The sequence below is a fragment of the Phoenix dactylifera genome, unplaced genomic scaffold (genome assembly GCF_009389715.1).
Source record: "Phoenix dactylifera cultivar Barhee BC4 unplaced genomic scaffold, palm_55x_up_171113_PBpolish2nd_filt_p 000026F, whole genome shotgun sequence".
Lineage (NCBI taxonomy): Eukaryota > Viridiplantae > Streptophyta > Magnoliopsida > Arecales > Arecaceae > Phoenix > Phoenix dactylifera.
The window spans coordinates 1,972,501-1,989,473 of record NW_024067667.1 but is presented as its reverse complement, the minus strand read 5'-3'; the positions used below and the strand labels follow the sequence as shown (position 1 = coordinate 1,989,473).

General features: G+C 43.4%; 1 protein-coding gene across 1 annotated transcript in view; it reads right to left on the bottom strand.

Moving 5' to 3' along the window:
- The window catches only part of LOC103712321 (TVP38/TMEM64 family membrane protein slr0305-like), a 29,574-nt gene that overhangs the window by 909 nt on the left and 11,692 nt on the right, over positions 1 to 16,973 (bottom strand). Inside the window, exons 7-8 of the mRNA XM_026806663.2 lie at positions 3,516 to 3,608; positions 324 to 354 (exon numbers count right to left, since the gene is read on the bottom strand). Of these exons, the coding sequence (XP_026662464.2) occupies positions 324 to 354; positions 3,516 to 3,608 (124 nt within the window). The remainder of the gene's footprint in view (positions 1 to 323; positions 355 to 3,515; positions 3,609 to 16,973) is intronic.

Here is a 16,973-nt window from a genome sequence, read left to right as displayed (position 1 = left end):
GATGTCTTGGATTATATTGTGCATGCTTAAGATTTTCATATCAAGCACTAAATTTCAATAATCAAGCAATCAGAAAAGTTTTCCAAATATTTTAGCATAAATATTATAACATTGAATCTTTTTCTTTCCTCAAGCGTGACACAGTTTTTTTGGCTAGAAAGTTAGCAATAAATTGTAAGGATTTGCAAGCATAATATGCTGTCACATATTTCAAATCCAAGTAAGCTGCTCCTTTTATTTTTTGTTTTTATTTTTATTTGAAGCAACATAAATATATAGTGACATGGTGAAACAATTAGAATAGCACATTAGAGAAGTCTCACCTGATATTAGAAACCCTGATATTAAAAGTACCTGCATCCATTATTAAACAAGAAATATGTCAATATATACTGTAAAATAGTTGAGCTCTGCAATGACATTTTTAACAATGAAATCCAGGTTCCATGCATAACATAATTTAACATAAATAATTATTACCGAACTTTAAAAGGATTTTGCTTCTAAAAGTATGTAAGAAAAAAAATGCATGACTATAATTGCAGGTTTTCAGCCAATCAAATCTAACATTAAATTAAAGTACTTTAACAAGATGTACCAAACTTGTAAAGATTCCAATGTAGATGATTAAATGCTGGCTAATGGCACGATGACAAGATTAATGCCCAACTGGAATTATGAAGAAAAGACTTGACTTAAAGAGTAAAGTAGATTGAAAACAAAGCAATTGAAATACAAAGGCCCTCTTTAGTAGTCCTTTTGATTTCTGTTTTTGTTTTCAAAACCGAAGAAGAAAAATGAACTTGACAGAACAACACATATGGTGAAACCCTTTTGTTTTCAAAGCTGCTTGTAAAATCTTTAGATCTTTTGGCAGAAAAGATTAATTGCTATTTTATGAGAATGCTATCTTAAACATCGATCTATATGTATTTCACTAATTTGTAGAGAAATGAGACCATAAATACAACAAGAAAATGAGGCATCAAACAAATTTGGACCCCAGAAACCATTAATTAGTTTTGTAATCTCAGATCTATTACACTAAAGATGGAGTGATTGATTAAGACATCATAGAATTAAAGTTGGAAGGACAGCGAGGTGCTTTGGAAAGGTTATGCGACCATTGCATTCTTTCATGATGTTAGAGTACTAGAGAAAGTATGGAAGTCATGTCATGGATACAGTGATGAAGAACCCACGGAGATTGCATGAACATTGACATTTAAGATCTCTAGCTGTGGAAGTGTGGTTTGATTTCATCAAAGGCCAATTAAGATGGCATGGACATGTGCAGCGAAGATCTAAGGAATCTTTTGTATGGAGCAGAGCCAGAATCTTTATCAAAGGATCTAGAAAGAAGATAACACCAAAATTAACATGAATGGATATGTGAGGATCTGGAAATTCTTGCTTTGTAGTGGTTTCCTTAGCCATGCTGGTACCCTAACGTTACAATGTTGATATGTACATTTTTTGGCACCAACACTCGGTATGGGGACATGCTGGGTATTGATTCCCTATTAGTGTGATACGTTATGTCCTGTATGCCCGCCATGTACTGGTATAGTCTGGTATTTACATCAGCACTTGCAAAAGCACTATTTTTAAAAATTAATAGTTAGGCAAGGTTTGTAGTTATGGTTACGGTCATAGTTATAGTTTTCTGAGCAAGTCATTAGACTCCTAGAGCACTTGAAAAAGGTTCACAGCAACAACATTTGAAATTCACTTTACTCCTAAAATAGTATTCTTGACATCTAACGATAATAAAAATTTGCTGATGTCATGAGCTGCCATTTAGTGTCAAAAGATCTCTTTGATGAAAACAACATAAACAGCAAACATCATTTCATCTATTTTATCAGTTGCATGAGTACGATCAAGTCCTTTAAATCGTTAAATAATGGCAGATAAGGAGCTAGAAAAGGAAATGGTTCTTAACTAGTATTTGGTACAATTTTGACTAAGACAACTAGAAACTGAAGAAGTCTGAGGAGGATACAGGGATAATCAAGGTCCATGATAATGATTTGCAGAGAAGCTTAGGGGGTGGGGGTGGGGGTGGGGGGGGGTCCAAAAATGAATGCATTTGTCTTGTGGTGTTGGGCCTCAACTTTCCATCTAAATTCTATTAAAGATCAATGTACATAAAAATTACCCACCTTAGAAATCTTATATCATTATTCATTTTGCTTTAGATTGGTGATTAATTTTATTGAATAGACTGAATCGTTCATGAAGTTTAGATAATTTGTATACTATACATTTCTCATCATGATTAGATAAGCTTAAACTCGATTGTGGCATGGCTTGCAGCTCACTTATAATGGATTGGGTCTAAGTCATCTAACACTTGACCAACAAGTCTAATGGATTTAGCTCTAGTAAAATTCTCGTAATGTAATGTAATTTGGAAACCAAGGATGAAACTGGTTCCAAGTCAAAATCCAAATATTAATCTTGATTATGATGGGTATAAAATATTACAAGGTGGAGACCCTTGGGGCATATATTATCACATATATCCTCCTTCTCAACCAATTCTAGCATGCTTCCTTTGGATCATCAAAATATTTATGGAACTGAACTATGTCATAGACAGGATAAGGAACCATTAACAAAATAACAAGAACAATTAATAACAATTCTACAGCTCATGGGAGCACAAAAACTGACAAGACAGTAGATGCAAATCTCTTCAGTAACTGGCTCCCAGAATTACTTGAATCAAATATGGTATATCTCATTCTGTTTTAGATCCATATCAAATTATTGGTTGACTATAGGATCAGTCCTTTGACTCACATCCCACACTAGGGGGCACACGATGGTCTTGGCATAAGCTATGACACCATTTTAACAGCAGTTACTTTTAAGTTTTGACCATGATATCTGTCAAAAAAACTCACTTTGATTCGTGGTTGATTTGTGCCTTGGAGATGAACATAACTAGCCATACCAAAATAAGCACCTTCCCATTTGTTTTGACAGTCTAGAGGAATGTTGGAGTGACTCCTCAATGAATAGCTTACATTGTGACCAATAAAGTAGACAGCACACTGGCTGACTAGCCTTTTAGCATTCACAGAACAATTTCCCATTGCCTAAAGTTTGCATATTGGCTCTAATTTCTAAAGGTTTGACAACCAGTCATACAGTCTGCTCTAACCTTTCTCAAAGCTTTCTAAATATAGATCGTGCTCTGTTATCTAACCAAATATTTTATGGCAGAATGCTTGGATAATGATGATCAGACACATAGAAACACATGAAAATAGAAGACATAGATATTCAAAACACAAACCAATAAGAAAGTTGGTATCAGAAATTGGACTTGAATTGCTGCCGCATGCAAACCTTGAGAGGAGCTGATAATTGAGTTACAGTTGAAATAAAAGAGAATTTACTCATGTGTGTGCTCATGGATGTTTGTGTTTTTGTTTGAGCGCACGTGCGCGCATGTGTGAGAGAGAGATTCTGATGCATTGTGATGATGGATCAACTCTACTTACCCAACGAGCAGGAGAAACCTCACTCCATCCATGTGTCACGTCAGCTAGATCCTTTAAAGTTGTTCCAACATATACTAGTGCAAGAGTAATTGGCTATGCATAGAAACAAAGCACTGCATCAGCATCTCAATTAATGATGAACATAAATGCTTTGCAATCATTAAACATTTAAGCATTTACACAAGTATCCCAAAACCAGATTGGAGGCAATACAAGAGATGCTGAATGTTAGCATCATTCCAATGGCTTGATTTGGAGAATGTTAAAATTGATAAGGAATAATATGCAGGACACAGAAATAAGGAAAGGGAAGTATGAGGGAGATTAAAAAATCACACCGAATTTATCCTTAGCCTTCAGATTATTAACATTTATTATAGAAGATACTGATTTTAGAACAACATGAGTAACATGTAGATGAAACAGAAAGGTAAAGGTAAGTTAAAAAGGAAAAGAAGATAAATCAAGCAATCCATGTAAAATAAGATGCAGAAAATTATAGCATTTTTGTCATGAAAATCAATGATATAGCATAACCAAAAGAAGTTCTCTCACAAGAAGAAATTTTTAAGCCAGACTGAGCTTTTCGCAATTGAGGCTATCATAGATCTGCTAATAGAATAGTTGTTGCAGAATGAACTTTAATTGTCTTATATGCATGGGACCTTCTCAGTTTGATAGAATTTGGTTCAAGGACAAGGAAATTACTAAAATCATTTTAGATGCCTGGAAGGGTTCTGCTGGGACTTCCTTGGGATACAGGCCATTCAAGGTTAGGTAACACCAAAGCAAAGCTTTAAAAAATGGAGAAAGGAGAGAGGGTGATATTCAGGGAAGATTATTCATTATATATTAAGACCATATACAAGTCTAATGGTTAAGGATGAGCAGATAGGCCATATCATAGAGGAAATTGAACAGCTAAGAAGACTTTGTGCTCTAAGAAATGGAAGTTTTGATACAAGGAAACATAATGGAGAGAGAAATCAAGAACTCAATGGCTCCAAGCAGGTCATTAGTATACAAAATATCTTCATCAAATGACTGTCAGTTAAGAGACAAAAATGAAGCATATGAAGCAGGAATTGGCAGATCTTGATAGGGTATAATTTATTTCATTACTAATGAATTGATAGAAGATAGATTAGTTTTTAAACTATTAACAAGTTTGAAAGACAAATATGACTGTGGCAGAAATGCCCGGTTCTCAACTAGATTCCAAGAAGAAGGTTCACAATTTGTGAAAAGGCAATACAGCAAAGGGGGTCATGAGAAAGGCTTTTGAACAGCTGTGATTGGATAAAGTGCCTGGACCTGATGGCTTACTCATCTGTAGAATTTACTCATCCTTGAGCGACAGTTTAGAAACCAATCTTGCAGCAGGTGTACGAATGCTGAGGACTATAGAATAATTAGGAATGTAAAATTAACCATAAAATCATATCTAAAGCAATGTCAAATTGTTTGAGGTTGTTACTTTCAAAATTTATAAGAGGGAATAGTGTGAATTCAGATAATGGAAGGGCAAAGATTGAGGTGCTGGCCATGCTGGTGGCATGGGTAGGCACATGCTGCTGCAGTCAGCTTATGCTGCTCCATGCCACTTGTGCTATTGGTGCAACCTATAATCGACTACTACAGGTGTAGACTGATTTCATAATAGTCAATTATGGTACGATTGATTAGACACTTCAGCAAATGCTCATCATCCCAAAAGATCATCATAGAGGTATGTGAACACAAAACAAAACAAGAGATATCTTATTAATGAAGATTAATCAATGAAATATAACTAGTGCAACAAACTGAAAATAACTACAACAGAACAATAAAAAAAATATACTGCTAGTAAACTCAGGTTCCAAGGATGTGATAGATGACAACGATGGTAATGATGATGGGTACTGGGTAGAAATAATGATTGATGGATGAAGTAATGAGCACTGGGTAGAAGATGGTGATAGAACTAGTCGGATAATTACCTCTGCGAGTTTGGTCTCTCCTATCCAATGAGAATCTTCAGGCCGCGCTCCACCAAGACATCGAGACGAAGGATGACGAGGTCGGGAAGGTGGCTCCAAGAAGAAATAGGTTAAGAAGCAGGATGAAAGTGGAAGAAAAAGAATTTCTCAGGGCTTCGCCCATGGTGGCACTCACCTTTTTAGGTTTTCTTCTTCTTCCTTTTTTTTCACTATTGTCCTTTCTTTTTATAGGCCCAAAAAACAGCTGTAACAATCTTCTTAAAAATCCTTCAAAATGGTTCCTATAACTTTTCCACTAATCCTTATCCAACAACTTCCTTAATAGCCCTTATCTTTCCCCCACTCGTCCTTATCTTCTGTCCAACCGTCCATTACTATTTTGTGAACTGTAACTCGGGTCGGATTACAGTTCCATGAACAATAACTCTGGTCAGGTTACTGTTCACGCGAACGGTGTTTTTTTTTTCTAACTTCCTTTCCCCCTTCTTCCATACATTCAACATGCACAACTCTATTTCCAAGACTATCATCCATCCTCCTTCATTCTTAGAGATGAGTGATGGCCATGGGCATTGAAGAAAGACCAAGGCTCAAGCAAATAAGTGTGGTGGTTTAGGTTTGGGTTAGGTTTCCTATCACACCTAGGTGGACACTTTTTGCTTGGCAGTCCTAGTATATGACTCGACTAAAAATCCAAGCCTAAACATGGCTTTGGATGAAAAACACAAAAACAACAAAAAACATAAACTATGTACAAGATGGAGCCCTAAGATTACATCAGCTGTGTCTTATGTCAGAAAGTGCGCATGCCATGGAAACATGCCAACTAATGACTGACATAGGTACCGGCACTATGATGGGGGCTCACGGTCCAAAGCCCCTCACCAAGCCTCTTTTCCTTGCGCTCCTCGCGTGCGCCTCCAAAGTACTTTGATGGTGGACCGATTGTAGGTAACGCCGGTGGATTAACTCAATGAAAGAGATCAATAATGAAAGAAAACTTGATTTGTATTCCACTAACTTGAAGAACGAAGAACAATAATAAAGAAAGCAAAAGAAATCTAGAAAGAGATTGAAGAGATCTCTTCCTAGCCCAATCTAGTGGAGATTGATGGATCTACCACTAGCCCAAGTCCTAGAACACAAGATCTAAGACCGAATTCGGCACAAACGCCGCCCAAGCCTTACGGCCGACATAACAACATGACTCTCTAAGAACTCTTGATGCCTTTCAATGGCCCTTTACATCTCTTTTTATAGCCTAAGCCCTAGACAAAACATGGCACTTTGTCTTCACATGGTTCCAAGGCTTTTCCACCGTTGATTGGCATGAGATGGATGGCTAAAGATCACCCAAGAAGGGCCCTCCCACGGCTGAACTTGGGCTTGCTTTTTGGCCATTGGATGGAAAGGGATGGAGGGTGGGATCTGCATGGGTTCCGCGGACCGGACGCACGGGACGCGCGCGTCCCGGCTGGGCGTGTCCCAGTCCGGGCGGGACTGGGACTGGGCGCGCGCCAGGCTGGCGGGCGCGCACGGGCGCGCGCGTGGGCGCTGGCGCACGGGCGGGCGCGGTCGGCTGGGCGCTGGCGCGCGGGCGGGCGCGGGCGCGCGGGCGGGCGCGGGCGCGGGCGCGCGGGCGGGCGCGGGCGGTCGGCCTGCTGGGCGCGCTGGCGGGCAGGCGTGGGCGCGCGGCTGGGCGCGGGCCTGGGCGCGCGGGCACTGTGGGCGCGGGCACTGTAGCAGGCGAGGTTCTTGGCCAAGAACCTCGCCGCACTGTAGCAAGTGAGGTTGGTTGCGGCAGGATTTGGCTGCGGCTTGGCTTTGGCGGGGCGGTGCGCGCGGCGGGTTTGGCCAAGGTTGGGCATGCTTGGGCAAGGCTTGGGCATGCATGGGCACATGTTTGGCTTGGCCGAGGTTGGGCGTGCTCGGCCGCATGAAGGGGTTTGGCCAAGGCTTTCCAAGCAAAGTAGTTGGCCTTGGCTTGGCCCTCCGTTGGCCTCCTTGTGGTCCGATGGCCCTCTTTGGTTGGCATGGCTACTTTGGCCCTCAGTTGGTGTGCGATTGTTGCTCTTCTTGCGGCGTGGCTTGCGGGGGTCCTCAACATTCCTCCTCCCTTGAAGAACATCCTTGCCCTCAAGGATGAAGTTAGGGTACCTCTGAGAGACCTCGTCATAGTCCTCCCACGTAGCATCTTCCTTGGGCAAGCCGCCCCACTGAATCAAGACTTGCCAGATTTTGCGTCGTTCTCGGCCTCGTCTCCATATGCGGTACTTGAGAGCTTCAACTGGTTGTAGAAGCAGTCGACCCTCTTCATTAAATGTGGGTAGGTCCGGTGTAACTAATGTCGGGTCACCAACCTTCTCTTTGAGCAACGACACATGGAAGACTGGATGCAGATGAGATGAGGCGGGTAACTCCAGTCGGTAGGCAACCTCTCCGATGCGTTCTATGATTCTGAACGGTCCGTAAAATTTTTGAGATAGCTTGTGGCTGAACTTGTCTTTTAATGATTTCTGTTGGTAGGGCTTCAGTTTTAGGTAGACAAACTGGCCAGGGTTGAAGACAACTTCTCGGCGACCTTGGTTGTAGTACCTTTTCATTCTTTCTTGTGCCTTCCGAAGCTCTCTTTTTACATTTGCTAGGACTTCGTCTCTTGCCATTAATTCTTGTTCAACTTCCTCACTTCGGGCCGTGCCCCTCTCATATGTAGTCAATAGTGGAGGGGGCCTCCCATACACAAGTTCAAAAGGACTCAATTTAATGGATGAGTGGTAGGAAGTATTATACCAGAATTCAGCCCAGGGTATGAAAGCTTCCCATCGTGATTGTTGCTCATGGCAGAAGCAGCGCAAGTATTGCCCCAAGGTCCTGTTGTCTATCTCTGTTTGTCCGTCCGTCTGCGGGTGGTAAGAGGAACTGACTTTCAGTTTGCTTCCTTGCAAGGTGAACAGCTCCTTCCAGAAAGTACTCATGAAGACTCGATCTCGGTCGGTGACGATGCTCCTTGGTACTCCATGGAGTCGAACAATGGTCTCCACAAATGCATGTGCAACTGACTTGGCTGTGTAAGGATGTTTAAGAGGTATGAAGTGTGCATACTTACTTAGCCGATCAACCACCACTAGGATCACTTCGTAGCCTTTGCTTGCTGGTAGTCCCTCGATGAAGTCCATGGTCAGATCCTCCCATATCATGTTGGGGATGGGAAGTGGTTGCAGCAGTCCGGTGGGTGCCCGTGGATCGTATTTGGTCTTCTGGCATGTCTCGCACTCGGCCACCAAGGTTTTGACGTCGCGCTTCAACCCTTCCCAATAGAAAAAGTGCTTCACACGAAGATAGGTGCGAAGCCAACCTGAATGGCCACCTTCCTTGCTGTTGTGGAAGTGGTCTAAGATGTTTCTTCTCAAGTCGGGGACGTCGGGGACATAGACATTTCCCTTGTAAAAAATCAGACCATCACGTACCTTAAATTCTGCAACACCCGTAGCCGCTGCATCTAGTTTTTCTTGGATTTCTTGTGCTCGGGCGTCAAGCTTTGATGCCTCACGAACTCGGTCCCAAATCCTCCAATCAACGCCGCTGATTGCTGCAAAATTCTGCGGCTCATTCATGTCTTCAGCCACCCACAACATCTGGTCGTTCTTCCTTCGCGACAACGCGTCAGCCACTTTGTTTTCTTTGCCGGGTTGATAGATGATGTCGTACTCAAATCCCAGCAACTTGACAAGAAATTTTTGCTGCTCGGGAGTCACTATCTTCTGTTGAAGTAGATGGCGAAGGGCTTGCTGGTCCGTGATGATGGTGAAGCGTCGGCCGAGAAGGTATGGCCTCCAAACCTTCACCGCATGTACAACCGCCAACAATTCTCTTGCGTAGGTGCTCCAAGCTTTCTTTCTTGGCCCTAATGCTTTGGAAATAAAGGCCAAGGGTCGTCGTTCCTGCACCAAAACAGCACCTATACCTTCGCCACTAGCGTCGGTGTAGACCTCGAACGGTTTGGAAAAGTCGGGCAAGGCAAGTACCGGTGTTTGTGTCATAGCTTCCTTGAGGTCTTCAAATGCCTTGCGTGCTTGAATAGTCCACATGAAACCTCCTTTTTTCAGCATGGTGGTCAGTGGCTTTGCAATCAGCCCATAATCCTTTACGAATCGTCGGTAGTAGCCTGTTAGCCCTAAAAATCCTCTTAGGGCCGTGATATCCTTCGGCCATGGCCAATCGAGCATGGCCTGAATTTTTCGCTGATCCACACGAACTCCTTCGGCTGAAATTATGTGGCCCAAGTACTCGAGCTCCGCTTGTGCGAATGCACACTTTGAAGGCTTGATGTGAAAGTGGTGCTCCTCCAAGGTGCGTAGAACAATCTCCAAGTGCTCAAGGTGCTCGTCCATGGATCTGGAATATATCAAGATGTCATCAAAAAATACTAAGACAAACCTTCGCAAGTAGAGTCTGAAAATTTCGTTCATGGCCGCTTGGAATGTTGATGGCGCATTGCATAGACCGAATGGCATCACCAAGTACTCGTAGTGGCCGGAATGTGTCCTGAAGGCCGTCTTGTGCACATCCTCCTCTTTCATTCTGATTTGATGGTAGCCAGCTCGTAAGTCCAATTTGGTGAAGAACTTGGCACCATGCAATTCATCGAGCATCTCGTCCACCGTTGGGATCGGAAAACGGTCTTTGATGGTTGCTTCGTTAAGAGCTCGGTAGTCGGTGCAGAACCTCCATGAGCCATCCTTCTTTCTCACCAATAGAACGGGTGAGGAGAAGGGACTCGAGCTATGTCGGATCAGCCCCTGGCTAAGCATTTCATCAACTTGACGCTCAATTTCTCCCTTTTGAAAGTGTGCGTACCTGTATGGTGGAACATTGACCGCAGCAGCTTCATCTTTCATCCGAATCGGATGATCAAAGTCTCGTTGTGGCGGGAGGGAAGTAGGCTTCTGGAGGACACTTTGATGAGCCTCTAACACCCTCCGGATTGGTGGTGGCAGCCCCTCAAGTGCTTGCTGCTGCTGCTGGATTTCTGCATCATCTTGGAGAGGACCATCTTGGTTTGGGCTAGCCATAACAACGGCAAAGCAGCTAGCCCCTCCTTTGCAAAGTTTTTCTATCATGGTGGCCTCGCAAGGCCGTACTTCCTTGCTGCTCAAGGCCGTCCATGTCCTCTTTCGGCCACCGAGTTTAAACTCCATGGTCATTGCATCGAAGTCGGTCACCACCCGGCCTAGACTACGTAACCATGCATTTCCCAAGACAATGTCTAAGCCGACTAATTGAAGTACATGTAGGTCGGCTTTAACTCTCACCCCTTGTACATTCATCTTTACATTATTAACAATTTCAGCACATAGTAATTTTTCACCACTAGCAATTTTGACTTCAAACGGTGAAACCGATGTACCTTTGAGTCCAACCTTTCGCACGATTGCTGAGTTGATGAAATTGTGAGAAGAGCCGCTGTCCACTAACAAGGAGACTTCATGCTTGCCGATCCAAGCCATGAGCCTCATTGTGGAGGGTTTTGGTGCGCCGCAAAGTGCATTGAGTGACAATTCGGCATGCTGATTTTCTGCACATGGTTCGGTCTCTTCGGGGTGATCTTCTTCCTCGCTGCTGCTATCTGAATTTTCAGATGCAGCGAGCTCTTCGTCGCTACTTGCATCAAGGACGTAGACTTGGCCGGTCTTACAACGATGCTCCCGGCTCCACTTTTTACCGCACTTGAAACATAGACCCTTTTTTATGTAATCTTGTAGCTCATCACGTGACAATTTCTTTACCTCCCTTTGCTGATTTTTGGAACCTGTTGAAGTTATCTCTTTTGATCTGAAATTTACCTTGGATGGTTGTGGTTTGGTGAGCTTGCTGATGGCACCATCCTTGGTTGAACGTCGTTCCGGGTTGTAGCTTTGGTCTAGGATCTCCGCCATGCGCATCGCCTCTTGTAGCCGCGTTGGTTGTTTGAGTTTGATCTCCTTAGCTAGCCATGGTTTGAGGCCGTCGATAAAGGTACCAAGCAAGGCTTCGTCGGACCATCCGCTGACCATAGTTTGTAATTGCCGGAACTCATCGATGTAGGTCTGGACTTTGCCTTCCTGTTTAAGTTTTGCAAGTTGACCATGGTGATTGACAACGGGGGATGGTCCCCATTGTTTCATGAATTCGTCCATAAAGGCCGTCCACCCTAACCTTTTCCCTTCTTTCTCATACAAGGCTCGGATCCACCTCCACCATCGGCTAGCCCTACCCTCTAAGTGGAAACTGGCTAGGGTCACCCGATCAGCCCGTGGGATGTTATAAACGTCGAAGTACTGATCCGCCTTGTCAAGCCACTCATACGGGTCTCCTCCACCAAACTTTGGGAAGTCAATTTTGGGTTTTCTAAGCCCTTCTTCTCTAGGCCGTGGACCCCTATAGTCATCATCTCCAAAGTCATTACCCCGCATGTTTCTTCCTCTACTTGCCATGGGTTCTCTCCGGCCATAAGGCCTTTGAGCATGGAAGGGGCGATCTTCGGGTTCACTATCGGCCTCATCATGATTGTTATGGCCATTACTAACCCGCTCATCATCAAGCCACCTCTCAAACACTAAGCCTTCGGCTTCAATCCTTCCTCCCATTCGCCCATGGTGCCTAATGCCATGATCGACATGATGTGTACCCTGTACACTAATGGCATCGCTCTCATACCTTGCCCAGCCCTGCCGTGCAACATGCGACCTAGGCACTTCTTCTTGCACCCTCTTATGTTCCCTCTCTAGCATCCTCCTTTCCAACCTCTCCATGTTGGCATTGTTTTCCCTCCTTATTTCAGCCATATTTGCAGCCATGGTATTGGACAAAGTTTCCAATGCCCGGTTAAGATTGGCCGAACTAACTTCAAGGGCTTCTAACCTCCTATCTTGGTTATCATAATGGGGGGACTCCATCTCCTTTTAACCCTCTGTTTTAGGACTCTAAAACCTTGATACAACAGCCCCTCAAACTCCCAAAAATCCGAACTCAAGAATCCCCAAAACTTGCTGCACAAAAATTTCTGGGTTGCAGAAAATTTCTGCAGCAGTCTACTGACTTCAGCCGCCAATATCTCCCTCAAAACAGAAGCAAAACAACACGTGAGGATGCCTATTACAGTGAATAATAAGCTCTGAAACTCCCCACAAAAAATCAAAATTAAAGCTTCAGAAAACCCTGTTCTTAACACCCCAAACAAACACCTTGTTGCAGAATTTTTCTGCAACACAGAAACTTCACAAACCAGTCCCCAATCCTCCTGCGGTTGTCACCCAATGGATGAACCAACCCTTCTGACGTGTACACCACTCAATCAGCCTCCGACAGGGGTTTTACAATAATAAAAACAGAAATTAAACATCCCCCAATCGAATACAAATTCAAGCCCAATATAGGATGCAGAATTTTTATGAACTTCCCCAAAAACTATGATCTGAATTTTAACTTTAGATCTAACAGAATATGCAACGTAAATTCAGATCTGGAAGATTGGTATTCAAGCGTTACCTCCTTGAAAGGATCTCTCAATGAAAGCACCAATTTGATGGGGGCTCACGGTCCAAAGCCCCTCACCAAGCCTCTTTTCCTTGCGCTCCTCGCGTGCGCCTCCAAAGTACTTTGATGGTGGACCGATTGTAGGTAACGCCGGTGGATTAACTCAATGAAAGAGATCAATAATGAAAGAAAACTTGATTTGTATTCCACTAACTTGAAGAACGAAGAACAATAATAAAGAAAGCAAAAGAAATCTAGAAAGAGATTGAAGAGATCTCTTCCTAGCCCAATCTAGTGGAGATTGATGGATCTACCACTAGCCCAAGTCCTAGAACACAAGATCTAAGACCGAATTCGGCACAAACGCCGCCCAAGCCTTACGGCCGACATAACAACATGACTCTCTAAGAACTCTTGATGCCTTTCAATGGCCCTTTACATCTCTTTTTATAGCCTAAGCCCTAGACAAAACATGGCACTTTGTCTTCACATGGTTCCAAGGCTTTTCCACCGTTGATTGGCATGAGATGGATGGCTAAAGATCACCCAAGAAGGGCCCTCCCACGGCTGAACTTGGGCTTGCTTTTTGGCCATTGGATGGAAAGGGATGGAGGGTGGGATCTGCATGGGTTCCGCGGACCGGACGCACGGGATGCGTGTCCCGGTTGACCGGGTCGCGCGTCCCGGCTGGGCGTGTCCCAGTCCGGGCGGGACTGGGACTGGGCGCGCGCCAGGCTGGCGGGCGCGCACGGGCGCGCGCATGGGCGCTGGCGCACGGGCGGGCACGGTCGGCGGGCGCGGGCGGGCGCGGGCGCGCGGGCGCGGGCGGGCGCGGGCGCGCGGGCGGGCGCGGGCGCGCGGGCTGGCGCGCGGGCGGGCGCGGGCGGTCGGCCTTCTGGGCGCACTGGCGGGCAGGCGTGCGCGCGCGGCTGGGCGCGGGCCTGGGCGCGCGGGCGCGGCTGGGCGCGGGCCTGGGCGCGCAGGGGCCTGGGCGTGCGCAGGCCTGGGCGCGCGGGCACTGTGGGCGCGGGCACTGTAGCAGGCGAGGTTCTTGGCCAAGAACCTCGCCGCACTGTAGCAAGTGAGGTTGGCTGCGGCAGGATTTGGCTGCGGCTTGGCTTTGGCGGGGCGGTGCGCGCGGCGGGTTTGGCCAAGGTTGGGCATGCTTGGGCAAGGCTTGGGCATGCATGGGCACATGTTTGGCTTGGCCGAGGTTGGGCGTGCTCGGCCGCATGAAGGGGTTTGGCCAAGGCTTTCCAAGCAAAGTAGTTGGCCTTGGCTTGGCCCTCCGTTGGCCTCCTTGTGGTCCGATGGCCCTCTTTGGTTGGCATGGCTACTTTGGCCCTCAGTTGGTGTGCGATTGTTGCTCTTCTTGCGGCGTGGCTTGCGGGGGTCCTCAACACACTAGTTCTTAAAACCTCGATGGAAAGAAGTCTCTAAAATACATAGCCCACACCAGGAGATGAGAAGTAAATTGCATTCAAACCCCTAATAAGAAAATCTTGTGCTTATTAAGGAGCACATAAGCAAAGTGTATGAATGCTGTAATTGAAGCTTATTGACTGCGTGAATTGTAGGACAAATGGTGTCCCTAGGTGTATGCATACAAATCAACTCCCACTATTTCCATTCTTGCAGATATGCTTTCTCAAACCATCACTATGAGAGCGTTGATACAAGGCAAATCCCTGTAACTGAAGTGCTTCATCATTAGATATAGATATTGTCGAGGACATTGCAACAACCTAGTAAGACTCAGTTGACAAAAGAATGCAAAATTGTCTATATGAGAATTACGCATTAAGATGGTCAAAGAGGGGGTATTATTTGGATATACTTTGTCAATATCTCTGAACATGTACACCACAAGCTAGTACAGATCAAAATGGAACTTCTCTTGGACTGCACAGACTTGCAGGAACGTGAAAACATTTAGAATTCTATTCAACAAAGAAATACTTCACAAATTTTTAGTTCCTTACTGAGAAGTCTTTCTTTAATCTGGTCAGAAGTCCAACAGTTCAAAATTTTTTCTATAAACATGCAAATGAACATCAGGTTCTGTTTACATATGACTTTAGTTGTTATATTTGGCATGCATAACAAATCCTCATTATAGGAGATCTTCTTGGCTCGCCCGGCACAAGTCTCATTGCCTATGGCTAGCCTGGCACAAGTATCATGGCCTAGAGAAGTTTCAGTACCGAGGGAGTTTGTTAAAGGTCCAGATATTAGCTGGAAGCTCATCTAGAACTAGAAAAGAGCAAAAACAAAAGCAACAAAAATAGAGAACTGTAGAGGAATGGATGGTGGCCTATTCATTTTATGCAGGACTACTAAACTTGGCCAGAGTAGAGTCAAGCAACTGGAAGGGTGAGAAACAAACAATCTAGCCTCAGATCATCTTGAACTCAGGTGAACGATACATCAAGGAAGAGTAGAGACATTGACAGGTTTGACAATGCTGATGTTCTTGAACTAAAGAGGCATACATGGTTAGCTTCTTAGCTGCCAACCACAAGCTTGATATTTAGAGGAATTGCGAAAGAAGAAGTTAATCCAGTACTAAGAAAATTTTGGAAAACAAGATTCTTTAAAAGATTACCAAACAAATGAAGTGGGCAAGGACCTTCCAATAAATACTAAAAGATGAAGAACAATGTTTTTCAAAGCACAGAATGAGCTATGTATATATAAGAGACACCACAAAAATCCACAAGTAAAAAGAGACTTTAGACAACAGAAAAAGAAGTCCAAATCCATCAACACAAGCCAGCATGATGTTTACAAAATATTCATAACAAAGTGCAGGAACTATCCAATAAATACAATAAAGTTAATACTGCCTCAAATGCCCAAAAAGGCAATTGAAGGACAAAACAGCAGTTACTGATCTTAGAAAAGAACAAAGCCAGCGAAAAATTGCTTACTTTCTAGCCCCCATAGCTCTGACAACTAGCAGGAAAGTTGTATTAGTGTGGGGTACATAAAGAAAAATATACAAATCATAGACAAATGCATTATATTATCCAGACCCTTAGTTTATCCCCAAGTGCCTCCCTCCAACACTCGGAAATAGGAATAATTATGACACAGTGTTTATAGCTACCCATGAAGAAATTTTTAAAGGGGTTTTTGCATATATATACATATATATTGCACATTTACCCTCTAAAAATAACTATTTGCATATATACTTCAAATCATCTTGTTTTTGCATTGATACCCCTCCTATTACATTCTTGGCTGATGATATTAATAAAAAATTATTTTAAGTATAAAATGACTTTACTACCCCTTTGCATTAATACCTCTGAAAAATGTATGTAAAAATATAGCTCTTTTCAATACAAACTGAATGCTATTTTTTTCCAGGGATATTAATGTAAAAGGTTAAGTATCAAATGATACTCAAAACATTTATTTTTTGATGCCGATACGTAAAAATCTAACAAGAGGGGCATCCATGCAAAAAAAAAAGATGGTTTGACATGCGCATATGCAAATAGTGATTTTTGAAGGGCAAATATACAATAATCCATATTTGAAAGGGTATTAAACCTATTTTTAAATAATAAAAGGTTCTCAGACTTAGACATGTACATAAACACAAAATTTGTGCCCAAATCCAGATAGCAAGGTCTAGCATGACATCATAACAAGTGCAGCAGTAAGAAGCTTTTTGATGACAATAATATTACAATTAAAAAATAGATCATACTAGAAAAGAATCAATTCAAATCCTCAAATACATCAAAATAAACAAATTTCGGGGAACAAGGAATGACATGTGATTTCCTTCTAAAAGAAGAAAGAGACAAACAAACATATACAGGCATTATTTTACATTTTATTTCTCTAGGCTTGGAAATTCATATGTAATAGCAATAAATAATGGTGAACAAAGTTGAAATGCATAACAATGTGATTCTATGCTCTCAAATAGGTGCTTAGCTAACAA